The sequence below is a fragment of the Falco punctatus genome (assembly GCF_963210335.1).
Source record: "Falco punctatus genome assembly, chromosome: 1".
In the NCBI taxonomy this organism is placed as follows: Eukaryota; Metazoa; Chordata; class Aves; order Falconiformes; family Falconidae; genus Falco; species Falco punctatus.
Window position 1 is genome coordinate 79,779,963 of NC_137580.1, and position 26,837 is coordinate 79,806,799.

A 26,837-nucleotide genomic window follows, 5' to 3' on the forward strand; every position below is an offset into this window, starting at 1 on the left:
TTAACAACAACAATAAAACAACCCCAAAACCCCCAAACAATCAAAACACCAAAAACACAAAGCAAGACATTTGCTGGGGAGTGCACGTCAATGGCAAAAGGTGCAGAACCTGACCCCTGGGTGAGACAGCTGAGCAGAGCCAGCTAAATCGTGACTAACACTGGAGAATCTCCTCTAGCAAAACTTGCTGTGGAAACTTGAGGAGCAACTGTCTCAATCTGTCAGCATGGTCTTTCATCTATGTAGCACCCACCCGAGCAGAGCTGGCAGAAGAGTACGGAGCACATGTGCTTTGTCAGTACGTAGCTGTGATCCTAAAGCAGTGCCTGCGAGGTTGCCAAAAGGCCTTCCCAGTCCTCCAGGGAAGAATTTCAGTTTAGCAGAGCAGTAGCAAGTGCAGGTTCCCCCAAACTGTATGCATTTTTCAAGGCAAGTTTTGGGCCATTGTACGTACGAAATGGAAGTGAGCAATTACAATTTGGCCAAAGTGGAGTTGCGATGTTCCATGAACTGCAGATGCTGAAATCTTTTGCTTTTGACAGTGATCCATAGCCAAGTGTTGCTTTATTTCTAGTCTGTTCAGTTGTGAAAGAATAAATAGCAAGGATAAGTGGTGCAATCTTTGTGTTCTGCACTCAAGGATGGGAAGGAAGCTGCGAGGTCCCCTGTTTGAGAACAGCCATAAAATATATACAAAATTTTCAAGAAAATTATTGCATTGCTGGTTGTTTTCATAGACACATCCAGTTTAGTGCTTGTTCTAGAGCTCCTGGCTGCCTCCCATAGCTTCACAAGTGCCAAAAAGCTGTAGTTAAAAGTACAGCTGGAACCTATGTAGAACTTTTACCAGATTTTGCAGGATTTGGCTGGCCATAAAATGTGTGGGGCCTTGGAGCTGCTGCTGCATTCGTTCAGTCTTTTTCTAGTATCCGAGACTGCCAAGAGAGGTGACAAGTTCTTTCCTCCCCTGGTAGTGTTTCAGGGCTGTCTGCCCTGCAGCAGCTGCTTTGAGACCTCTCATTCATTTTTGTGCTGGCCATCAACCGTGTGTCTGCCTGTTGTGGCTGAATGCTAGTCGGTGAAACTATAGAAGGGAATGTAGTAGAGATGTAATGAATTCATTTATTTGAATCAAGAATGAGGAAAAAGCAAATGGTAGACATGTTAGCCAATCTACAGTAATTGCTAGGCTTGTGAAGGAGCCAAAACCTTCAGATCTTTCTGAAAAAGTCGAACTGGTGAAATGAGTTGAAAATACTGGTGCGGGAGGGTGGAGGGGATAACATGACAAGGTAGAAGCTTCTTTTGTCAGAAGCTCTTGGATGTGTCCTGCATGGGTCCTGTAAATAGAAACAACAATTTTATACCCTGAAAGCACTGTAGTTGTATCACCCATTGCAGATGAAAAGTTTACAGTCTGGCTGCTGTTTCTTGCACTGGACAATTTGGTGAGACTACTCACCACTTGCAGGTGCAATAGATAAAATCCGACAGACAAGCCACCCTTTGATATGTTGGACACTGGAAATAATAATTATGATCTGTGTTAAATGTAATTGAGGAGGATGTTTGAAAGGGAGACATTATGAACCCTTACAGACTCCCCTGTCAGTTGTTACCTGGGTCGCGTATGCTGTGATGATCCTTCAAAGAGAGGTCAGGTCCTGTTGGATGCTTTAGTTGAGACATAGCGCTGCGTGGAGGCAGCAGGCGTGCTCTGAGGAAGGCTGGTGATATGCAGGGATGGTGTAACTCCTGAGCTGTGTTTCTAGACCTAGGGGCAGTGAACAGGATGCAAAGACACCTTGGGTCTACGCAGAGCTAGTTTTGATCCAGCTCTGTTGCTCCTGAGCCAATGCCCTGTGGATCTGCCTTCTGCATCTCACTCTCCAGGGTTTCCGTGGCTTATTTCGCTGTCTCAATGTATGGAGACTGTTGTGGTATTGCTGGCTCCTGACTTAATGAGCCCTTCCCAGTGGGATTGGAGAGCAGAAAGCAGAAACAGTAATTAGCCCTACTGGTACCAGCAGAAGGCTGGTGGAGGCCAACGCTAATAACAAGGCTGCCTGGCTCTCGGTTCCTCGTGCCGAACACCACAGGCGTGGTGTCCTCATGCCTTGCCCTCCCTGCTCTCTGAGCCCAGGAGCCGATTTCCCTCTGTCACCGTGCCCAGCCTTTGTAGGAGTCCTCTGCTTGTAGTCACACTGCCACTGATCATCCCTCTTCCTCTGTGCCCAAAGCTCAGGAGCACTGGTGAGCATGGTGCAGCCACAAGTCCCACCAGGTGCTCTTGGAATAAGGGCCCTGGCCACCACCTGGCTCCTGGAGGAGACGGCAGTGCCTCTGTGGGGGTCTCCCATTCCTTGTCGTCCAGCATCATCCTAGGCCGTTGTATCTGCAGGGAACGTTCACTGATGTTTGAAATCACGTTTCTCGCTCCCATGTTCTTGTGCCTGACTCGGAAAAAGGAGTGGAAAGTTGTGTCTTTTTCCATGTTTTAGGACATTCTAGAGCTGTGCAAGCAGGTAATTAATGTTTCTTGGTACACTCTTAGGAATGCTTAAATGGTGACATGGTGCTCAAACCTGTTTGAGCTGGGTTTCAAGTAGCATTGCGAGGGCTTCTGTGGGGCACTGGATGGGAGAGGTCACACCTATCGTCCATCAGAGCGCTTTGGGGAGGGGTGTGATATTTCACTGCCACGCTTTAGTTGAGCTCTGTTGGGAGTTGCTTTTAGTGTTAAAAGTGAGTTGCCAGACTCGGGGTAAATTACTAACTCAGGAGATAAGCATTAATCTCAAACGAGGAATGTGCATACTTTTGATGTCCAATTTTGAGGTCAAACACATGATTTTAAGCTGCTGTGAAGGTATGCATTCAGTGTTTAAGAGCAAATGTCGCTTGCTCATCAGTTGATAAGCAGTATCTTGTTAAGATTTGGTAGATTGGTGGCTATCATATGCTCAGTCTAAATTAGTTTGCAAAACAACCAGTAAGCTTTTCCATATCAAGACCTGGTTTAAAAGTTTGTAAATAATGATACTTAAGATCTAGGCCAAAATACTGTGTTGTGAAACCAAGGGTATGCATTTTATCATACACAAGGAATTCAGTGTTATATCTCTATCTCTTTTTTTAACTTACACAGAGCAAAACAGGTGACATAGCTTACTGCTCTGGAAAGACTATGGAGGTTGAAAAACCTGTTTCCCTTTAATATGGATTGGATTAAGATTCTGAGAGACTGCCTGCTGCTATCCTGTGGGTAGGGTTTTCATGTGTCAAGTGTGCTCGGTTTCTCCATCCCATAATACTTGCTGTTGGCTCTTTGGCAGCTGCACCCCCACCGGCTTGTGAATGTCTGTCTTTGTTGGGGCTGGTGGCCCGGAGAAACTAGTATAACAAATGGAGGGACAGTCTTGAACTTCAGTAAATAAATATTAAAAAAAAAAAATCAGTTGTGATGTGGCAGCCAGATATCTCATTAGCAGTTATTAGAAATTAAACTCTAGTTCAGTAGGCAGTTTGTAGACCAGCTGTAAGCAGTCACTGTGGGTTGCCTTGTCTTCTTCAATATGAAGCCCCTGGTCACCAAGAAATAGCTGGCGGTATCTCCATCTCTTGGCAGTTCTTGGTAAAGTCATTGGAGAAAATACAGAGCCAGCCAAGTCAGGGAATGGAATAAACAGTAGGGCAGCGTTGTTCACAGCTTCAGGCCTTTTCAGGATCCCATGTGTGTGATAAGAGTGAGTGAAAATCATGTCGTGTGACTGTCTCTGGAACCTGTGGTACAAGTGCAGTGTTTTAAGGCATTGAGTTGGAGGTTTGATGAACAATATAGGTGGTGGGTCTTGGTGTTGAGCTGTCTGATGCCTGGAAGTGGATTTAGATCTGATGGATCCCTTCAGCAGGTGTGATGAGATGAAAGGCATTTCTGAGTGCTGAGAAAGAGCTATCTAGAGCTGCTGATGGGGGATGATAAAGGGATGGGTGTTTCCAGATTCCCTCCCAGTACAGTTTAGTTTAACGGTACAGTCATACAGACAGTAACATACAGAGTGTGAATGGCTTGTTGCCTCCAGGGGGGACTTTTTAGGGGCTGGTAGAGCATTTCAATGAAGTTTCACCATGTGACTTCTCTCTTATAGTCTTTAAGCTTCTGTGCTGTTCCTGATGGTTTTCCCTTGTGGATGCAGTGCTGGGTAAGGCTGACCCAAGAGTGAAGTCCTTCCCGGTGAGGGCAGTGATCTGTTGCATTGGCTGGAGCTGTCCTTTGTCACTCCTTCACAGGCAGAGGCAGACAGGTGGGCTGAACCCAGCTCACCCACCCCTTTTGCCTCCCAGCCAGGGTGCAGCCTCACGTGGGCTGGCTTGTGGGTACCTGTGACCTTTGCTTGTTGCTTTCAGACTGTTAAAGGGTCAGAGCCTGAGTGGGTCAGAGAGGAGGTGGCTTTGGCAAACAGCATTGGCTCACTGAGGCATCTGATGCTCTCCCAGTGCCCTAGAGAAAGTCCAAACCACTCGGCAAAGGAAGGCTGTTAGTTTGGGTTTTCCATCTTGTTTTATGGTACTCAGAGCTGCATTTAGGTTGCAGGGTAGTAACCTGAGAGGGGTCGTGCTTCACCGCCATAACCCTACAGATGTTTGACTTCTATGTGTGTTTACCAATTTGGCAGGAAAATTTCTTAGATGGCTGGTGATCTGCTTCTAAGAATGCAAAGGTCTGGTCAAGTCGTATCAGAGCAGTGCCCCTAGTAAGCCCATCTGAGACACGGAAACTGATTCATCCCTGAGTGATATTTAAACCCCTGAAAACTCAGGTCCCTTTCACAATCCCACCATTGCTCATAGGAAGGAAAAAAACAACCCCAAAAGATGAACATTTGGAGCTATTAAATGCAGCTTCTGTTTCAGGAAATACCTAGGCTAACAAATTCAGGCTTGGAAAGTACTTGCTGAAAGTACTTCAGCATTTTTCTAACATTTGCCTCTTCTGCACAGTGGAGTAATCCCAGCGCTGGGAGGATATGACCACCAGCAGCTTTTGAGATGAATTTTTGGGTGAGGTTTGATCTGACATGCAAATATGTACTTCAGTATGATTAGTTGCCTGATAGTCTGAGAATAATTTTCATGTGACCCACTGTTGATGCTTCAAGTAAGATTAGTATCAGTTGGAAGAAATGCTCTGAAATGTGCTGCTTTAAATTCAGCTGCTCCAAAGCCATAAATGAACATGGCTTTTTGCTATCTTCTTTTAAAACGTGAAATCAAATGACAAAGCTTTTGCTTAAATTGTAAGCTGAACTAAGAGGAGTTGTATTTTTTAATATTGTGACAGATGAATCTTAAAGCTTTCTTTAAACACATGAATATGTAAGATGTATATTGTGGTATAAAGCTTTGAAATTAGTTGTGGTATAATCTTTTCTCCCCCTTCCTCTTACTTTTATTGTAACTGCTTTTTTTTTTTTAATAAATAAAAGAAACTGAGCAACATGATTTTTCTTAAATAAAACCAAAACTGTCCAAGCAAAAAGGGATGGTGCTGTTTTACTTCAGCAAATACCTGCTGCTGCCTTGGTGGTTGGAAAGGCAAACTTTATTTTTGTTTTGTTTGTTTTGTATTTTTGCTTTGGTTGGTTGTAAGCCAGCAATATAAAATGGTTGTAGGCCAGCCACAGAAAATAACTCAGTATATGTTCTGTTGATTATAGTACTACCGAGATATTTCTGTTGCAAATTCTGGCAGAGCGCAGTTTCCAACGCGTGCTGGTTCCTTTTTGTTTCTGATGTGAGTTGTCATGGTAATAAGCCAGAGAGCTGCAGCCTGGAGCTCCTCACCAGCTCAACCCTGGGCTGGTGGTGGCCTCTCGCAACAACCAACCTCTGCAGGGGGTGGCCGGGGTCTCCCCGGCACTGGGGCTGCCTTGCAAACCCCAGTTGACAAAGTGGGGGTGGCCCTAATGCTCTGGGTGGTTCTTGTGGCTGGCTGGGTTGGGACTGGATTGTGTGTGCTCGGGAACTGATTTTTCTCAGCCAGAGTTTGAGGTTTGTGTTTCTGGGTTGGTTTGGTTTGTTGTTTTTTTTTTTTATTATTTTTGCTTGGCAAGGGAATAATGCAACAAGCAGAGCGTAGAGTGTGATCGCATTCAGCAGTTGGGACGGTGCTGAACCCCCCAGTTCATGGCTGGGCTTTTGAGTCCCAAGGGCACAAGGAGGTCTATTCCAAGGTCTTGTTTTAACAGCAACATAAAGTTGCCAGTACGTCTGATACAGCTTCAGATGCAGACAGATGATCACAGGTGGTTGTGCAGAGGTGGCTTAACTGGGTTACCCCTTCATCAGCCGAACAGCATTGTAGCCTTAGCCTGTTGCTAAATTTACAAAGCTTGTTTGCAGTGGAAAGCTTAGAATGTTCACATGAGCAGTTATCACAGATCAGTTGACAAAAGGCAGCTCTTCAGTGTCTCTGGCTTATTTGCTCGTGATTAGGAATACCTGCCCCATTTAACAAATCTGCTACTCTACGAATACCAGTATACTACAAAGCTTATCTCATTGGGATTTTTTTTAGTAATCACCACCTTTTTTAATTATGCGTTTGAAGAAGGAATACTGTGTAGTTGTGGTTACTACTTGGCTATGATGTTGAAGTACTGGGACCTAAGCTTTACAGAAATTAATGTTTTTCAGAAAATAGATTGGTCTTGCCCACTACAAGTCTGGAGTGATGTGCTTCCTTCATGGCACTTTGTGTGACTGCCTTAGTTATGCCTACATTGTCTGGACTGCAGTCCTTGTGCTTAAACTGGGATCATGGATATTAACCCTGGCTGCTTTGAAACCTGTAGACTCATTAAGCACTCTTAAAAAAAACCAACAAACCTACCACCAGCAAAAGCATTTAATTTTCATATTTTAATCCTGTTCTGGCAGCTCTTGGGGAATCCTCTAGGGACAGCTACCTGCTAACCCTATTTTCAGTAGGCAACCCTGCCTTATGCTGTGGTTGCCTTTTCCTGGCCATTCTGGTTGCTCTTCCTGATGTTCTCTAGGCTGAGGTCCTTTAAAATGCTTCTGTAATCACAACTTGGTGCCAGCTAAGAGTTTCCTTTCGGCTGTTTACTCCAGTATGTTTGTGTATCACTTCATTTTCCTGTTTGGTTCTTTTTTCCTGATTATTTTTTTTTAACTAATTTTGTTATTTTTAAAAGCTGGCAATTATAGTGTTCTGTATTTGGATAAATTTGTGTGAAACTCACCTCTGCTATAAGCAGTTGTTTAAAAATAAGTCCCACTGTAGTAGCTGATATATTAGTTATAGCTCAAGATTGATTTTTATTTAGTAGGATATTGAGTCTTATTCCATATAGCTAATGGAAACCATGGGACAAATCACGGACTGTCTCAAAACAATATGAAACTCTCCTTAGCATTAAAAAAAAAAAAAAAAAAAGGAGGGGGGGAACCCCCTAGGGGCTGGCATAGCTCTACAACAAAAGATGTGAATGTTTGTGCAATGAATGTGAAAATGGGTAGAACAGATTTGATAGAAGCCTCCAACTGTTGGCTATAAATATTGAAAAGGCACAAAAAGGCAATTATATATACTTTTAATGGTGAATAGCTTAAGTGCCTTTCATGATTATGGACTGTGCCTTCAGTAAGAGAGATCTTTTTTTAGTGAAACCTTTTTGTTTGCATTTGGACTTGTGACCAGCGTTTGGATTTTTGACTACAGAAGTTAGGCTTTTGTGTAAAGCATTTAATTGTCTGACTTCTGAGAGTCTGGAAAGCAGAAAAGAAATGCGTGGTGCTACCCCGTAATTTCCTATGCTCATTAGTTTGTTCACTGACTTCTATGAAATGGCAGGCTTTAATTTCCCATCTATCCTTTCCACGTTTATCCCCATTTTATAGGATGATTATAATCACGAATGTCTTAATTTCTTTACTTTATTCTACTAAAAGCTTTCTGACCAGCAGGATATGTTGAATCAATTGTACTAATCTTGAGCTGGTGCTAGAAGTCTGTTAGTGTGGGTGGGTTATGGAACCTTCCAACTCATTTTTGTACATTTGAGCAGGTTCTGCTGGCAAGATTGAAAACAAAACCTGTTTATCTTATTATATGTAAATCTGTGAGGCATTACATGCAAGTAGAGGTTTTTAATCCACTTCCCATTAGAAAAAAAATCTAAAATGCAAAAATAAACATGTAATGAAATTGTCTTTTGAGGGAAGCTAATTTGAAAAGAAAATAATTCACAAAACAAACAGAATACATTTGTAAGAGACGAAGGTTGTTTTAAGTATCCCGTTGAAACATCTTGTTTCTCCACAACTATTTTACTGTAATCCTGCGGTGTTTCTCCAGCCTCTGACTTCAAGGCAGTAAATGCAATTGAAGTCTTTGGAGAAGCATAGTTTCGTTTTGTACTGGGACAACTCCCAGTTAAGACAAACCAGGAAAATGGGATTTCTCTTTTTTCTTTACAAGGTTTTGGAGTTGTTTCTGATTAGCTTCATTTGTGGGTTCTTCAGTTCTGGATTAAAATTGCCTGTTCCTCCTGTTTCTAATCCAGTTTAAAAATTCAACCCGTAACCCAGAACAAATGTCCCCACCCTCCCCACAGTGGAGCTAAAAATACCAAATTTTGTGTGTCAACAAGTCTTAACAAGATCAATAAAATTTCCATATTCCTTTCCCACTGCCCGGCTGGGGCCAGGGAAGTGAAGGACTGGGTTGGCTTGGTGGCCTGTAAGTGCCCTTCTGGTGAGGGCTGGCTCCCAGGCTCTGTCATTCCCGATTGCTGTGGAGTGGTTTTGTCATGAATTTCCTGAAACGTAACGCATGCTAGTTGAGACAAATTCATACAGGTTTAATTAGGATGGTAAAATTTTTCAGGACTGTAGTGGCCACTAACACGTTTGGCTGAAGTTCAGGTAACTAATTTGACATTTGATGGCTCTAACAATCCTTCACTTTCAAAGGTCCCCTTCAAATCCCAGTCACCTGTTTGGAGTGTAAGAAGGTATTTGTTTTGAGAAACTCCTCAGTTTCAGATTGTCTCATCATTGTCCTGGAAAGCTGTGGGTTTAAGGCAAGCCGAGCTATCGTCTGGAACAGCCAGTTTGTGGAAAGGTGGACTAGTCTGGTGGGTGGCAAACTGGGGACAGCAAAGCTGCTCTACTACAATTAGTTGTCTTCCTACCCATGTACCCAGCTTTGGTCCCCACCTGCCTGCACTACTACCCATTCTTGCTTCCCACCCCTCCCCTTTTAACATTTTTTCCTGTGCCAAGCAAAAGAAAAGGAAGAAATTCTAATGGCAGTGCGGTGTGATGGGTCATGCTTATCAGAGCAACTCTGCTGAGCCGAGTGCCCTCGAATCTGTGTCACAAGTTCGGAGTTTCCAGGTTTGCAGCTTCCCTGGGAACTGATGGTGCTGCCCCTTGGGAAGGGGAGCGCTGTGTTGGGTTGGGTGGTGAACTGGGTAGGTCTGGTTGGCTCTTGGTAGGAAAACAGCAGTCCCGCAGGAGGAGAGAAGGGCAAAATGGGATCTGAAACCCTGCTAAATGTGGTTGATGAACAGGAAGCCTTCAACCCTGCCGTGAGATCATTGAAAGGGGTAGTGTCACCTGATTCCGTAGGTTTTCTGTTTGAAGAATCAGACTTCAGTATTAAAAATGTCAAGTTTGGCTAAAGGAAATGTAATTTGATCATTATGCAAAACCAATAGACCAAGCTTTGCACCTTAGGCTGTGCTTAGAATAAAGAATGTATTAAGAATTAGCAGTCTTATTCTGTATTTGGGAATGAACTTTTATTAGTCTTTGATAGGTTACAGTTTTTTATATGCTTCAAAATAGGCTGATATAAAGAAAACAGTTGTTCCAGGTAAGTTTACAAAAGTGAGTTACATGAATATATATTCATCTTTAAAATATGGCTCATGGGATTTCATTCACAGAAGTACCAATTCAGGCCATTTGACATGTGTAATTTCACTTACAGAGATGTAAATGAAATATTTAGGTATCTGCCAATTCAACATCCCGTCAATAAATTGTTTCCTATAACTTTGGCTTTAGGTGTTTTTAAGCCACAGATCTCTAGGTACACTAGTAAAAATGGCTCGCGGAAAAATGCTGTGATAGCTTACAGTGAAGTTAAAAAGAATGTCTTAAATTGTAGTGTAATAGGTTGGATTCTGGCAGTCTTCCCATGCGGCAACCTGCCCCCCCGACCCCACCCCACCCCAAGTATGAAGGTCCTGATGCAAGAAAAAATGTCAAAAATTTGTAGTACATGACAAATACTTCATTTTAATCTCTTCAACAAATTAGTTTTGGTATGGCTCACTGATAAGTGCGTACATACCTGGGCATGCTCCTGCATAGCAGCTGTGATTGCGTTTAGGTTTTTTCCACTGTGGGAAGCTGGAGGTGCACGTGAATGCTTCATCTTCACGGGTGTGTGGCAAGGGGGGTGGTATCAGCAGTACTGGATTTTTTGTTTTGTCACTGTGTTAAGTCAGTTTTTGTGGTTTTGCTCTTGTTTTGTGGCAGCTCGATATTTGCAAGATGTGAGCTCACCCTTAGGGTGAGGTCTTGCCTTTGGAGATAGGTTTGGCTGGGATGGCTGACACAGCTTCCCCCCTCCCCGCTGGCCCTGCCTTTCCTTCAGACGTTGCTGTCTCTGAAGGCGGTAACGGGCACAGTCTCCTCAGCTGCTGCTGGCGAGAGCCTGGCATGTTCCTGTGAACCAGCTGTGATCCTACTCAGGAGCAGACAGTGGACATGGAAATTTCTGTTTGAGCCAGGTGGGGTTGATGTTGCTATAGTCCAGTCTGTCTCTTCTGGTGCTGCTGGTGCTGCTTTGGCCTCGGTGAGCCAGTACAGGCAGCCTGACAGGCAAGTGCTAAATCAGTGCTAGAGGGAAGAAAAGAAAATATAAATGCTTGGTATAGCTGCCCGAGTGTCAGAGAGTCAAGTGACTTCAGGTGCTGGATGTGAGAAGGAAAGGGAAAAATACAGGGTCCTGCAGCTACAAGGAAAGAGAGACAGGACTTCAGCAACCCGGATTTGGATCATGGCTTCATTCCTTACTAGGAAGAAAAACCTGGCATTGTTGCTTTTGTTAGTATATCACAATTTTGGGGAAAAAGCATTGAAATACTTGAAAAGAAAAGGGAGGTTCTACTTCGAGCTAAAATAACTGCTTAGTCAACCGTCTAGAAATGACAAACACCTCCCTTCCTGCTGGCAGTTTCATGGTACGTTTAAAGCCATGGAAGACTCTGAGGTCCTACCTTCTCCCCACCACGTGGGCTGTTGCCTCCGTGGCCCTGACGTTGGACCTCGTGGGTCTCATGCTGCCAACAGAGAGGCTTGAAGCTGGGTCCCCATGTGTGGGTGTTTGTCCTGGGGCCAGGGAGGTGGCAGGAGCGTGGTGGGGAGGGACAGGGTGGGACCTCCCATTTTCACAACAGCGAAACCTGGCTTGGGATGGGGTCTGGAGCTGCCAGGTGTGATGGGGAGTGGGTACACACCCCCCACCCCCCCACCCCCCGAGCCTGGTGCTACTGTCGGTTGACTGAATGTGAGATAAAGATGGTTATTTGAACAAAGATCAGCCTTTCAAAACCTGTTCTACACTCAGCAGCAGACCTTTTTGAGCCTAAGGTGAATATTAGGTGTCCTTTTCCTTGTTTTCATCCTCCAAGACAGTGAATTAAAGAATTAGCTTGTACTTTATTTTTACCCTTTGATTTAAAATAAGCCAAACTATTATAAGATGAAAGCTGCTCTCCACTTATTTGCAACTTTGCAGAAATTAGTGAATATCTCGCTGAGAACAGTGAATTTCTCAGCTCTGCATTTTCCTTTTTAACTGTGTCAAGGACGAATAGTTGAATTAGGCCTGCAGTTTCATACCTTAATGCAAACCAGGGCCAAAACCAGTGTAAGTCTGTGCTTTTTTGAGAGATTTAACATTTTCAGTCCAAAGTAGCACATTTCCATGTTTCTATCACTTTAGTAAAGTACAGATTTCTTCATTAAGCTAGTATGAATTTGGGACCAACATTCTGGTTTGGGGTTGTCTGGTTTGTGTAACTGGCATTACTAAATAAGTCTGAAGCACAAATGAAATGGATAGAAATGTTTGGGCATAAATGTATGCAGAATTTTATTAGCACGGAGACCAGAGGTAAGGTTGCAGACTGACAGGTTTTTACAGATCTAATTGACGTTGAGCTGTGCTAAAGCTCGAGTCTCTCTGTTTTGTTTCATAGTACAGTCAGAACTTTAAACGAAGCCAGCTGACACTGTGGAAACAAATTAAGAAATAACACTGAATTAAACAAATTTTGGGCTGCTCCGCACACAGCGACCCAAGCATACAACTTTGCCTGCAGTACAAATTTAAGCACAGATTAGATTTCAGTCTTTTAGCCTTCATTTAAATGAAAACATGCTTTAAAAACTGCACTAATTTGTGCTTTGCATTTGATTTTTGGGTTTGGAGCTTCCATTGAGATGTTTCCTTAAGCTGTTGCCACAATCTTTGAGTAGAACTTGGCTCTTATAGCAAGATCAGCTAAGCCTTTGCATTGCTTTTGCTATTATTTTTTTTTCTCAATTCCGTTGGTTGGATAAAACTACAAAGCAGAAAGTTCTTCCGTGCTTTTATCTAAATAGTCCTTCCTATAGCAGGTAATTTAACCAGTTGTAGCGGTGATGATGAGCTTTGTTCCTCTTGACTTTTATAAACTGTTACAAAGTTATTTTTAAAAAAAAATAAAGGGAGAAGCTGTGTCAGGGCGGCCTTTTCCTGCGGTTTGGCTGGCTCAGCCTGCCACCTTGTGGAGTACGAGCGGTGTAAAACCCACCACCAAAAAATCGGCAGCAGCCTGCTACTGTCACCTGCACGCTGCTCCGCCTTCGGTGGCTTCCTTAGGGGCAGCTTTCTGACCATGGGAGCCAGCAGAAACGTTTGTGTCAGTCACGGGGGGCTTCAATTTAGCTGCCGCGTTAAGGTTTTGCTAGCCAGCTGGCATCAATCCCACGCGCAGGCTATGTCCTCGAAGGACAAAGTTCTTTTCCTGAGAATTGTAAAATTCTAGCTTTTTGGCAAGCGTCTAGAATATCAAAATGAAAAACTTTCATCGCTTACATGCCTAAGTTTATGTGGATGCATTGTGTGAAATGGCTTTTATTAAACCATCGTTTCGAGCATTTGGAATCTGTTCAGGATTTTACAATACTTGGGACAAATATTTCTGAGAGACTCTTGCATTCCATTAATCCACTTTTAATTAAGAAGTTGAAGCAGCTATTTATGTTTGATAATGAGTATGTTTGCTAAGCAAGCAAAACATAGTTTTTCCTGAAATGGAAAACTGAGATGACTTAATGACAATAACTTGGTGTTCTGATCCCCAAATAGCTTTCCTACTTGTTAATGCTGCAGACTGACTGGAACTGTGCAGTGCCTACTGACAATATAGGAAAATAAATTTATCTCTTTTGACTCTATGTAGTTTTCTGTACCTTGCACTATTCTGGAGGGTTTAATTGAAAGGCTTATGGTGGTGGTTACGTTTCCATGCCAAGCTTTTGGTGCTAGAGGGAGCTGTTTGCTGCTCGACACTTTCTAGAAAGGTGCAGCTTAAAGAACAGGCTGCAGCACGTGTTCTGGCCGGTGCATATGGGCTTCAGGGTTACAGTGACTGTGCTTTGATAGGACCCTGCCGCCTGGAGCACTGGTCTGTTTTCTTGCTGCTTTTTTTTTTTGTTTGTTTGTTTTTTTTTGCAAATAAACCCCCAAACCCATAGGACTCCACTGCCTAGAGCACTGCTCTGTTTTCTTGCTGCTTTTTTTTTTTTGCAAATAAAAACCCAAACCCACCTTATTTCTCTCTGTAATGAGATGTCTTCAGCTTTTCTTTTCCCTGTGTTGCTGCAGCCAGCAACCATGATGAAAGCACAAGCAAATATTTATTTAGGTTTTGGTTTTTTTCTTACCCCTTCTCTTTTTTAGATCTCTTTTTTTCAGATCTTTTTAGATCTCATTTTTTGTCTCTTTTAGGAAGGACCTCTACCATCTGATGTTCCTGGTATGGGGACCTATGGGATGTTGTCTTTGCAAATATTAGACACATATGCTTATGTTTTGAAGAGGAGCTATTTTTTTTTTTTTTTAAAGTGTTCAGTAAACATACCCTGTCTTGTTTGTGAAACTGGTTACAATGACTCCTGTCAGTGATTTAATGCATTCCTCTTGCTTTGAGTCACTTCAGGTGCACTTCTCTGGGATCATAACCTGTGTTCTTTACTACTTCGTATACTTGTAGGGTTGGGCATTAGTTTGTGTCACCCAGCAGTTTTGGAAACCAAATGCCCATGGTTCCCTTTTACCACACACTTTTAGATCTGTGGATCCCTGTAAGCCAGCATGCTTAGTCATTCTTTATTACTGTGAATCCTTTACTGCAGATAAAATCTGTGTCACTTGAGAGAGATCTCAGTGCGAGCTGGTGGCGGAAGGTTACTCTGCTGTTCTGCCTCTGCTTGCTGCTGGCCAGGCTTGCTGGCAATGAATTACAGTAGCACCTTCTGGTCAGGCTCATTTCTGTGTAATCCACCGCTATGAGCATCTGATTCTCAGTGGTCCACTCCCAGCTTCCCACGGCAGCCGCTGGCTTGTGCTGCGGAGTCTGGCAGGCCAGGATGAGTGGCAGCAGTGCCACGGGACTGTCAGGCTTGTGTCATACCCTGCCACCAGCACAGAGCTCCTGGGGGCCTTGGCTCACCCCCTGCCTGTTTGGCAAGTGAGCAGGCCACTGACTGCAGCAGACATGCCCTTTCATATGCTTTTGTTAGTATTAGGGAAAAAAAAAAAAAAAGGCAATCTAGTATTGTACTCTCTCTTCAAAGCCTTCTATGTGCAAGGTTCCTCCATCCCAAACCACGCATAATTACCTCTCTTCTTCATGTGTCCTCCCCTCCCCACAGGAGGGCCAGAGCCTCTGGAGGGCAAGGGAACAGAAGGACCGGAATAGAAGTGACGTTGCAGCATTTTGGCTTCGTGCATTTCTTCTACTTTTTCAAACTGAATATTTACTTTTTTCAGTGTGAGAAAAAGAGATTTGTTTTGGTGCTGAAATGAAAGACATCTATTTTGTCTTAAACGTTGAGTGTAAATCCTGGTATCTTTTCTGATCTATGCCATGGTTTAAACAAGTACAGTAACACTTCTACACAATGTCTTTAACTATATTTTATTTTTCTTGCTTGAATTCAAGTTCTCTGTGCAGCTTCAGTCCTAATGTCTTTGCCCAAATACCACATCTAGTATTCCTTCATTGTGTCTGAACACTGAAGTATTTCTGTACTCCATGGTCAATTTTAAATACACAGATTTTTCTCAGTGACCAAATCTTTCATAAATTCATAGCTTTGATATGTTCCGTTACTTGAAAACATCTTCTTAAGTTATGAGACTGGTAATTTATGCTCAACTTTGTCAGCCTCAGCTAGTGGTTGCAAGGCACTGCTCTGATTTTTTTTTTGTCTCTTAACTAGCATGTTTGAAAAAATGGATGATGAAACAGCATCAAATCAGTGAATCAAAGTTAAATCACCCTAGAAGTTGTGGACTGCACTGAATTTTTTTTCTTAAGTGCTGTAGTGATTTTTAAGTATAACATTAGCAAAGCCTCTAGACTGACATTAGTGTTTCCATAGTTGCATGTTAGGAAGTTTTAGTCTTGAATGTTGTTTTCATATCTTTATTAATGTTGTTTTGTGACCTGGATATTGGAGGTCCACGTGGTTGAATGTAACACTTCACCATGTAACTAGGATTATATTTATGACTTTTTTTCTGATTTAGGCTTGTGTTTTACCTTCCATTTGAAGATAGAATTTCATAAATATTTATGCACAATGGGGTATTTTGTTAGACTGTTTTGTACCTTTTCCTTTCCCCTGAACATGAAAAGACCAGTGTCCATGAGCTTGCTTTATGAAATAAATGAAGAGTTTTGGATACGTTGGCATTGGGAAGCGGGACAGTGGTAGTTGCAAGTTATCTCACTGGAGTTCTGAAGCAGGCTTGTTTCCTGGAAATGAGTAATGACAGCAAAAGCAGAAAGGTTTCTGTGTCTGTGTTTTTTTTTGATGTGGACATACCATCATTCTTCCCTATGTCAGGTTCCAACATATAATCGAAGGTATTCCTGCAACTTGCCTTTAACCTCTTGTAAATGTGTTATTTCAAATGTTCCTGCCTTCCCTATTAGCAAAGCTCTGGATGTTTTGCAAAAACAGGATTTTAACAGCTTGGTCCAAATCGAGAATCCTAATAACATTTTCCTTTGTTTGTAGGATTTGGAGATTGTGTATTCCTATTTACATGGAATGGAAGCTTTGTCTAATCTCAGAGAGCATCAGCTAAGGTATGATTCTTATCATTAAAACTACATATTTGTTAATGCACTAACAAAGCAAAGAAACAGTAACAGTTTGGTAACTGTGCACTACTCTTAAGTACAATACCTCAAACCGAAAAGCTGGCTGTCACTGCAGCCATTTCTTCCCTTTGTTACTGTCCTGACACTTACCCGTTGTGTATGTATCCCTATTTGTTCCTTCTGACTTCTATTGTGGATGTGTTTGTTTTCTTTTCAAACTTTCAGGCTAGTAGTAAATGCTTTGCATGCAGAGTACATGTTCCAGTCCTGAATTAAAGTCTAAATCACTTATGTAATACGATAATCATGAGAGCATAGTCTGTTATTTAGCTTCTGTTTCAGTTTGTGCTTGCTTTTGTGTGGAAGTTTTAGACAAATTATTAACTACACATGCAAATGATACTTCGTAAAAAATTACTAATAAATGTCAGCCACGTATTTTTTTAATTAAAATGCTTCATGAAGTGAATAAATTCAAGTAAAAACTTCCAGATGAACTTCCTATTTTTTGTAAAGACTTGTGTGTGTTTGATTTTTAGGTAGTTGTTTCAGTTGTCCTCGCATAAACATCTTACAGCGGAGGATTCTAAGGGTGTTCGGACATCGGTGTGGGGCTGGCAGGTGCACGGGGTGGCCAGCACTTCTGTACGCTCTGTGGCGAGGGAGGGTGAATTACTGTTCTATTGCATCCTGGGGTTTGCCAACATTTGCCACATCTGAAAATGCTGAAGTAACTTTGACTTGGTTGATGCTGGCTTAGGTTCTAATTTCTGGCTTCTTGCTTCATCCTTCTCTCAGAGTCTGCATTCCCAAGCCAATATTCTGTAATTTGGAGAAAATAAAAGGCGGGGTTTTGTTTCTCCCAAAGTGCTCAAGACACTTTTTGCAATGTTGAATGTGGACTTCAAAGGAGTCTCTGTAATTACTTTTGCTTTGGAAGGAGGCCACGATCACATTCAGTTAAAGCATTTTGTGTTATGTGATTATATGCAAGACTTTTAGCACATCAAGTTTTGCATAGCTGGGGCTGAACTGGTGTTAACTTATTTACAAAGATCAAAGTGTGCACACATGGTGCTGTGGTATGTTGATGTGTGCTTCTTGGCTTCCTGTGCAGAATGAGGTTCTTGCTGAGGAATGTGTGGAACTTGCTCTCCCAGCGCATGAATTCCTAGAAGAGAGCTTCTGTTTACAGAACCATACATGGGAAAGGCTGGGCGCTTGGCAGATGTGGGACAGAAGGCTTTTATAGTATCCTTTAGGATACAACATTTCTTGTGGCCCTGGGATGCCACAGAAACCTCCGAGATGCGTTATAAAACTAGCTTATTAAATATAGCATTTAGTAGTGAATAACTTACCTTGTGGCTTGCTGATGATCTCATCTTGAATTTATTACGTTTCTTTAGGAAGCAGACTAAGTTCATTGTTTGAGCAAAAACTAGACACCGGTATTGACCAGACCTAATTCAATTTTTCAAATAGTTGAGGAAGTAATCTAGTTTGTACTACTTGGTCACTGTAATTTCTAATTGTTCCAGTTTAACACAAGAATTGGAACACTTGGCTACCTTCTGTAAGAGGTATTTTCTCCCCTGTTACTGTCCTAATAATGGGACCAAATTGCTTTAAAACTCAGATGGTGCCAGTAGTGAACTTGCGTGACTATCAAGAATGTACTTCCTTCGCTCCCAGTTCAGAGGGAAACAAAACTTGCTTGTTAAAGTGATTCTGTTTCTTATAACTCCTACTCTTAGATGGCCTGTTGCCCAGCATCATTTCAGGCCAGTAAGTCGCAGACTATCCTTGGGCAGTATCTTAATTTTTAAATCTGACTGCTAGCAATGACTTTTCTTCTGGTAGCTTCTTACTAGTAACCTCATGTCCACTCTCCCCCTCCCTCTCAAAACAGGATCAGAAAGAGAAGATAAGGACCCAGGAGGTAGAAGCTGACAGTAGGTTTTTGATGTCTGTAAAAGATTTTGGCAAGACCCCATTTTATGGCGGGGAGCAGTATCTGAAAAAGAGAAGCTTCTGTGGTTCTAAACGTTTTTTGCTGTGCCAGGAAGCAAGAAGGTTTTTCATTATATGAAGTTGATATACAATCCATAATAATTAATTATAAACAATACAGATATTGCCTATAATAATAGTTCTCAAAGGTGGTCCAAAGAGTAGATCTAAACCGCTAGACTGAGGGAAGGGCTGTAGTAGTAAAACTTAATCACCTCCTCCCCCCTCCCCCCCCGCATTAAAATCTGATTTTCTAACAATTTATGAATAATCAGGGTACCACTATAAGCCTTCTGCTTTTGGGGAGTAAAAGCATTATTTCTTAGTGGGCTGAATTAAGAAGTAAATCCTGAGAGAGGTAAGTGCTAAGGTAACTTTTGTAGCAGTCTGTTGGCTATTGAAAGGCATGATCTAGGAAATCATGGGAAATGGCAATAAGAAGCCTTTTAGATGTCACGTCAAACCCAGACCAGCTCTTCTAGGCCTCAGATCAACTTTTCTGAGACTTTTCTTGAGCAGCAATTCTTGAGAGCTTTTGTCCGCTTAGGATATCATTGCAGGCAGCCAGTCGTTGGTGCACTGCGGTTCTGGTGATTGATCCTGCGAGGAATGAAAACTTCTTTCCCAAATTTAAATATAGCTCCTTATTTGAATGTTCACATGAGCTTCTTAGGCAAATATCTGTCTGACTGTCTGTCAAATAGCCTTGGTGTTTGCAATCTTTTTTACAGCCATAGAAAGGCCAAGGGAGGCATTGGAGTTTGTGTCCTTCCCACCCCCCCAGTAATTTACAGGGTCCATTTCCTTAAAACAATAAACAGAAATGGCATGTTGATTTTTTTAATCAAGTTGACATTGCATTTCCTAATATGTTGTAAATTCTGTTACAGCTACTCTCCGTTATGCCACATTTGTCAGGCAGACAGTGAATGTGAAAGTACTTTAATCCTCCCCTTTAGACAGAGGACTTTCCTGCAGGAAATTCTCTCCACTTTGAGCCCTCTTGAGATTTCAGCATTAAAATCTTATGGTGATTTTTAAGTTGCTGAATTTTAGCAAAATGAGGAGCATCGATTTACCATGCAACATAATTTCTTGTTTTGTCTGTTTGGCCTGACTTGAAAATGGGAGCAGTTTGTACATCATAGTATCTCTGATTAGTATTACATATCATAAATTTCCATCATTTCTAAAATTCTGAATTGTTTCCTTATAAAGCAACTTACTTTTATCAGATCACTCAATAAAATGAGATCAGTATCATTTTACCCATTTTATAGAACTTTTTTTTTTTATGGGAGCAATTACATCTAGTGTTCTAAATCAAATCTGGTCTTGGATGAACTAAGAACTTTAACGCTTAGATTTATCAATTTGTTCTCTTAAATTAAAAACCAACTTAGCTTTAAATTGATGGTTAGTTTCTGCAAGTGCTGGAGGCAAGTGTGAAAATGCTGCCTAACTTTAGAATGTGAAGTCTTTGTGCAACGGATAGGAATCATAATTAAAAATTACTTCTTTCCTTCTCTTTCAGACTGATGTGTGAAACTGTTAGATATGAAAGGCATGAAGCAAATGAAGTTCTGTACTAGTAAGTATCTCTGCTTCCTTTTGTATGATGTTCAAAGAATTAATTCATTTTAAAGTGTGTTAAGGACAGTGTTTAATGCCAACTCCCTTGCACAGCGCACAGTCTGTAAACATAAATGAGCTACATCATTTTCGGCTTCAAACGGAGAAATTTGCTGGTGCCAGGGAGGGAGCTAACAGCGATACTTGCTTGGTGACGTGTGTTGCATTAATTCTTGTAACCAATGAGATTATATAGAATTAGGAGATGTGCAGTGTATCCTCATTAGAGTAAATTGTCATTTAGTCTCCCTCGAATTTTTTCAAAGTAGTAGCAACTAGGTTTTCATGTCAGAGGTGCCAAATTGACATATCTAACACGGCTTATAATTAGCAGGGATGTGATCTAATGTCAGCTCAGATTTACAGTAGAGATCTGAGGACTGCAATTGCTGTATTTATGCAAGAAACTTGTCGAAACAAAAAGTTTATCAGATTTTCACTTAATGCCCCTAGACCAGACTCTGAATGCATATTTTTCTGGGTTGTCTGGTATTATTTTAACATTTAAGCACTCAAAGAATTCACTTGTATGCCTTCTTTTATACATGTGCAATTTTTCCTGTATTGACCACCAGGAGGAATATATGATTGAAAACTGTAATGCTAAGCCTTGACCATTCAGCAAAATTAATGTCTAATGAAACCCAGTAATCAGTTATGTATGGGAAATGCACAAGGACACACTGTATAGGTGCATAGCTAATTTTAATTATGCCAACATAATATTTATTAATTTTACAGACTGATTTGCTAGTGACCATTGTGCTGGTGATTTGTTCTTTTCTAGGCAGTTGGTTTGTGTCCATTATTTGTACTAGAGTTTTTGTTTAGACCCAGTATCTTGGCTCATTCTAACTGCTGGTTTAAATTTGAATTATATGCTGAATGAATCAAGGCTGCTAGTTATACGTGTATGCAAGGCAGGCAAAAGTTACTAGGAAATATGTGCCTGAGAAAATAAAGCGCAAAGAGAACACTGTGAAATCTGGGTTAACTAGAAATGCTTTTTGCAATTCTTTTGCACTGATTTCCTTTGTCACTCCTTTCATGTGACTTCATCTTCCCTTTAGTTGTTTGCCTGTCATTCCTATTTACTCGCTTCTTGACATTTTCCCCCCGCCCCATGATTTATTCAGTAGATTTAATGGGCAGTTTGGCACTTTCTGGGTATAGATAAAGCAAAATGTGCTTGCTTTAGAATTTCACATCTCTGGTTTAATGCTTAATGGGCTAAACCTGAAAGTTAACATTGAATGTTTTTTTATTTAAAACATAATAGTTAAAATTCAGTATTTGGAAGCCAGGAATGTATGTCCTCTTACTCAGAGTTGTAGATTTACGTTTTATTTTACTGAACAATTTGAGAGCTACTTGGTAGGAAAAGCCCATGAAACCTGCAGTCTAACTTCAGTGTTCTATTTTTGGGATAATGAACTTGAAGTAATCCTTTTTTTTGTTTCACAAATTCAGCATATCTACCTAAGACATATCCTTCTAAAAAACAGGATTCCAATTACACAATGTACATGTGTGGAAATATTCTTTGAGTACTACAGATGATAAGCAATATGATAGCCAGGTTAGAATCAATCCACACAGTTATAAGCTATAGGAAATGAGCCTGGAGCATAAAACCTGGTCACTTTTTATTGAATATGGCAGAATTTATCACTTGAAGCTCTTATTTTGGTTATGAAGGTGGATGTTTAAAAAAGCATTAAATTTGAACGCTTAAGTTACAGTTCTTATTGTTTCCCCCCACACACACTCCCGCAATTGTGTGACTTGCATTGAAATCTTAAATTGGGTGCTAAGCTTTTGTGTTCCTTAGAAAAATCTATTAAAATAGCTGCAACTGTTGGAGCTGTTAATTGACCTGTGTGTGTGAGCTCCCTGAGGCAGAACTTAATGTCTCAGTGTGGATAAGCTAAATCTTTATTCCTAAATGCCAACGTGAAAGCTAATACGGTTGCTATATTTATCAAAACTTCTTAATTGTGAAAATTTTGTTTTATGTATGTGTTGCCAGCTGTACTTGTAAAAAGGTGAATCTGGATTGCATGTTTGTAATGCTGAAAATAACTATCCGTATTCTGCAGAAACACAGGAACTATTTTTTATCCACTTTTTAAAAAAAAGTTGTTAACTTTTGTAGTATCTCTATAGATACTTTTATGACTACAGGGATAAAATGGAGCACATTGTTTAAAATTAGCTCATCTCATCTGCATTTACTTTACTATCAGCGGGTGTACACGGTAGTGACAAATTCTCAAACCCTACGGCCATTTTGCTGTTTAAATGGAAACTGGGTTATTAAAACTGGCAGTTCAGCTTGAGTTATTCTTCATTTGCCAGTCATCCTATTACTTTCATTTGATGGGAAGTTAATGATACAGGGGCTTAAAACCTGCAAGGCAAAATTTCTGAACTGAGGTTTACTTGACACATGTATCTGTGGGGTTTTTTAGCTTGTTCTTTTTTTCTTCTTCTTTTCTACCTGCTACCTTTATTCAAATCTATTTAAAGATCCCATAAAAAATTTTTTTTAGAAAATTTAGTTTGATCACTTGATATATATTTTATCTGTAGGTCAAAGAAAAAAAATAGTTCTTTTTTCATATCTGCATAATAGTAATTCTGGCAGTTTCCAACAGTAAGTTAACATTTTCTTTGTAAACCAGAGTTCTAGCAGATTTGTAGAGGGTGTGTATACCTCTTGACAAAGTTGAACAGCATTTTTCAAATCAAAATGTAAATGTTTGCTGTGATGACAGAGAGGAATCCTTGGCAATGAATATTTTGCATATAAGCAGATGAATATATCCCTAATAAAAGAAGCACCCCTTTTTTCCCTCATCAGTTATACAGGGGTTGTATGTGGCTTTAAGCCGTGCTGTTTGATATTTCTGGCTGTATGCGTCAGTGGTGTTTGGCTTACTCTTTCTCTAAGGAAGTCTTATTTTCTTCTGTAAAGATAGTGGATTGGCAGAAAATATTTTAAGTTTTGATGACCTGCTGTCCAAAGTTATTTGATAATAAAATCTCATGCGTTTCTGAATTGCCGTGCACAATATGTTTTTGTGACCATATTCACTTTGGTTTCTGAGTAATGGAACCTGGAACTAACTTAGCTGCTGCTTGTAATTTAAAAAAAAAAAAAAAAAACAAACAAAAAACAACCAACCAACCAACCAAAAAAAACCAACAAAGGAAGCCCCAACCGATGTTATTGTAAAGTGTGTTTTAGTTTTTTAGAGAACTTTGCATGAAAGCCTGATAGAATATATGCTTGTACCACCCGCATGTCCCTACTAGAGAAGACTGCAAAACATGTATTTTGAGCTTAAGCTCTTGTCAGTAACAGATTTCTTAGTCTGTAGCACTTTAGTAGTATGCTGCTGGGTTTGATAGTGTTGATTCTTAAAAAAGGACAAGTGTTTAAAGAATAGTAGTTATCTCTTGGACATCTTGAACTGAATTGTAGTGTTAATGTCTATGTCTGGAAAAAGCTCTTGTCTAATGTCAACATGTTTGTGTGCTTTTACGTCATTCAGTTTTACAGCCTTCTGGGCTTTAATGAAACTCAGTGCTTTTAGAGGACTGTATTGTGAAAAAAAAAAAAGTGGGTCTACATATAAACTGGAGATTGGAGAGAAAAAATGTTATGTGGAAAACTGAGTTATTACTGCAGAGAATGTCCACAGCTGAAATGAGAATTAGTAATTTTTTTAGTTTCTAAATTACTGGCTATGGTAGGCAGGATGTGTAACAAATAGTCGTATTTGTACAATTACATTTTTCTTGATTTTTTTTTTTTTCCTCATTCCCTGCTTGTCATACAATGTGGGATGAAAAACATCCACTTGTGTTAAGACTGTAGTGCTTACGTGGGGGAGTGGGGTGGATGAAAGCGAGTAAGGCATGAGAAGTGGAGAAGACTGAAAAAAGGGTAAAGATGCATAATTTCAGCTGGTCTTTTTGGATATTTCCATGTTCAGAACTAAATTCTCAGGTCAGGTAGGTGTAATATCATCGTCCAGTTACAGCACCATGGCAAATCCCAAGACCCTGACCCACTTGTTTTGGGCTAGCGTGCAGCCTTCCCCGGAGCCTGCCTTGGCTTAGCCATCAGGGCCTGAAACGAATGAAATCTGGAAAAGAAATAAAGAAGCGCCATTTGTTGGTTGCAACTCAAATGCTTATGGTTTTACTAGATGAAAATGTTAGTGCCTTTCATAAGGTAGAGCAGAATGTCTGAAAAATGCTGGAAGCCGCTGGTTTTCCGTAGCTTTGGTTCAGGTTACATTAGGAGTTTTGCACAAAGGCCCTGGGGTTATGGGCTTGGGGCGGCAGCTGGCAGGGAACTTGCAGAGCCTCCTCAGGAGGATGCTTTTCTCAGGGAGCAGTGCTGTCGTCGGTCCAGCTACCACGCATTACACGAAAAGTCAAGTAGGGATTTGGGAGGTAGCTGTAAAGCCTCTGAGTGTGTCTTAGCTAAATGGCTAAGTGGTCGTTTTATTTGCAGCTGTAGGTCCATGTAATTAACGCACAGTATTTCTGCACAAGGACAGGTGAGAAATAAATCTATGAGTAGTCTTTAACTCTGGGAATCTGAGAGTCAAACTTTAAGTCCTACGATAAAAGTGACATTTAACGAATTCATGGTTCTTTCACAGTAGCATATTGCCCTGAAGACCCTGAGGAGGACAGAAGCAGTGCATTCAAAACAATAAAAAGTGATGCCAAAGTTGCTGTACATTTCTGCATAGCCTGACTTAATTGTGCAATGATGTGTGACAAAAATGAGTTAAAAGCTGCTCCTTTTAGCTATGGGAGCATGATTTTTAAACAGAACAGCTCTGCTGAGACCACCTCACTGAAGTTTGTCTTGTGATGCATACATTTGTGTTGTGGAGTGCTTTTATGTTCTGTACGTGTTCAAGAGGTTTTGTGTTGGTGGTATCATAAAAACAGGTTTTACAATATAGATATGATATATGCAATCTATAGCTATATATGTTTATATCTTATAGGTATAAAACTTAAACCCTAAAACACTACAGAAAGTAGTGTTTTCTAGAGAATTTTATGAGGGTGAAGCTGATGTTTCCACTAGTCATATTCCAAGCTATCAGTAAAATTATTATTTTGTAGTCTTTAATACTTTTAACCAGAATTTCTAGGTTTTGCACCTGTTTGTGGAGGCTTGGGCCACATTTTTGCATTTACTGTCCTTGTTTACTGAATGTTCTTCCTGACTTCAGAGAGGCCCTATAAAACATTTCTTCCTCTCTCATAAAATGAGACACTTTGAAAATTATTTAAAATGCTTTGAATACACAGTCAACCCAGAATATGTCTGTTTGAAGCATCTGGAAATACAACACAGCAGAGAGGAAAGGGTCTAGGAGGTTCCTGGACTATGTGGAAGATAATTTCCTGACACAGCTGGTGGGTGAGCCAACTAGGGACGGTGCCCCACTGGACCTGCTGTTTGTGAACAGAGGATGTGATGGTTGGAGGCTGTCTTGGGCACAGCAACCATGAAATGATCAGAGGTTTCAGTTCTCAGAGAAGTAATGAGGGCGATCAGCAGAACTGCTGCCTTGGACTTCTGGAGGACTTTGGCCTATTTAAGAGCCTGTTTGATGCAATCCCTTGGGAGGCAGTCCTGAAGGCCAGGGGATCCAGGAAAGCTGCGTATTCTTCAAAAAGGAAATTGTAAAGGCACAGGACCAGGCCATCCCCGTGTGCCGAAAGATGAGCCAGTGGGGCAAAAGAACGGCCTGGATGAGCAGAGAGCTTTGTCTGGAACTCAGGAGAAAAAGGAGCGTTTACCACCTTTGGAAGAAGGGGCAGGCAACTCAGGAGGACTACAAGGATGTCGGGAGGTTATGCAGGGAGAAAATTAGAATGGCCAAAGCCCAGCTACAACTTAATCCGATTACTGCCATAAAAGACAATAAAAAACATTTCTATAAATGCATTAGCAACAAAAGGAGAGCTAAGGAGAATCCGCATCCCTGCTTGGATGCGAGGGGGAACAGTGACAAAGGATGAGGAGAAGGCTGAGGTACTCAATGCTTTCTTTGCCTCAGTCCTCAATAGTAAGACCAGTTGTTCTCTGGGTACCCAGCCCCCTGAGCTGGACAACAGGGACAGGGAGCAGCATGAAGCCTCCATAATCCAAGGGGGGCATGGGCAGCAACCTACTATACCACTTACACACACAAGTCCACGCGGCCAGATGGGATCCATGGAAGGGTACTGAGGGAGCTGGCAGAAGTGCTGACCGGCCACTTCCCATCATTTATCAGTCCTGGCTAATTGGGGAGGTCCCAGAAGACTGAGGGTTAGCAAATGTGATGCCCATCTGCAAGAAGGGTGGAAGGAGGATCTGGAGAACGGGCCTGTCAGCCTGACCTCGGTGCCGGGGAAGGTTATGGAGCAGGTTATGAGTGCCTTCATGCAGCATGTGCAGGACAGCCAGGGGATCAGGCCCAGCCAGTCTGGGTTTATGAAAGGCAGATCCTGCTTGATGAACCTGGTCTCCTTTTAAAACAAGGTGACCTGCTCAGTGGATGAGGGGAAGGCTGTGGATGTAGCCTTTAGTAAAGCCTTTGACACAGTTTCCCACAGCGTTCTCCTGGAGAAACTGGCTGCTCATGGCTTGGGTGGGTGTACTGTTAAATCCAGTCAGCAGCC

At 41.4% G+C, this 26,837-nt stretch overlaps 1 protein-coding gene across 7 annotated transcripts in view; it reads left to right on the plus strand.

Annotated features, from left to right (window-relative positions):
- RAPGEF2 (Rap guanine nucleotide exchange factor 2) overlaps positions 1-26,837 on the plus strand; it is a 197,634-nt gene that overhangs the window by 44,569 nt on the left and 126,228 nt on the right. For all 7 annotated transcript variants that reach the window (XM_080377606.1, XM_080377603.1, XM_080377601.1 and 4 more), the window contains exons 2-3: positions 16,399-16,469; positions 20,032-20,088. In XM_080377606.1, the coding sequence (XP_080233732.1) occupies positions 16,399-16,469; positions 20,032-20,088 (128 nt within the window). The remainder of the gene's footprint in view (positions 1-16,398; positions 16,470-20,031; positions 20,089-26,837) is intronic.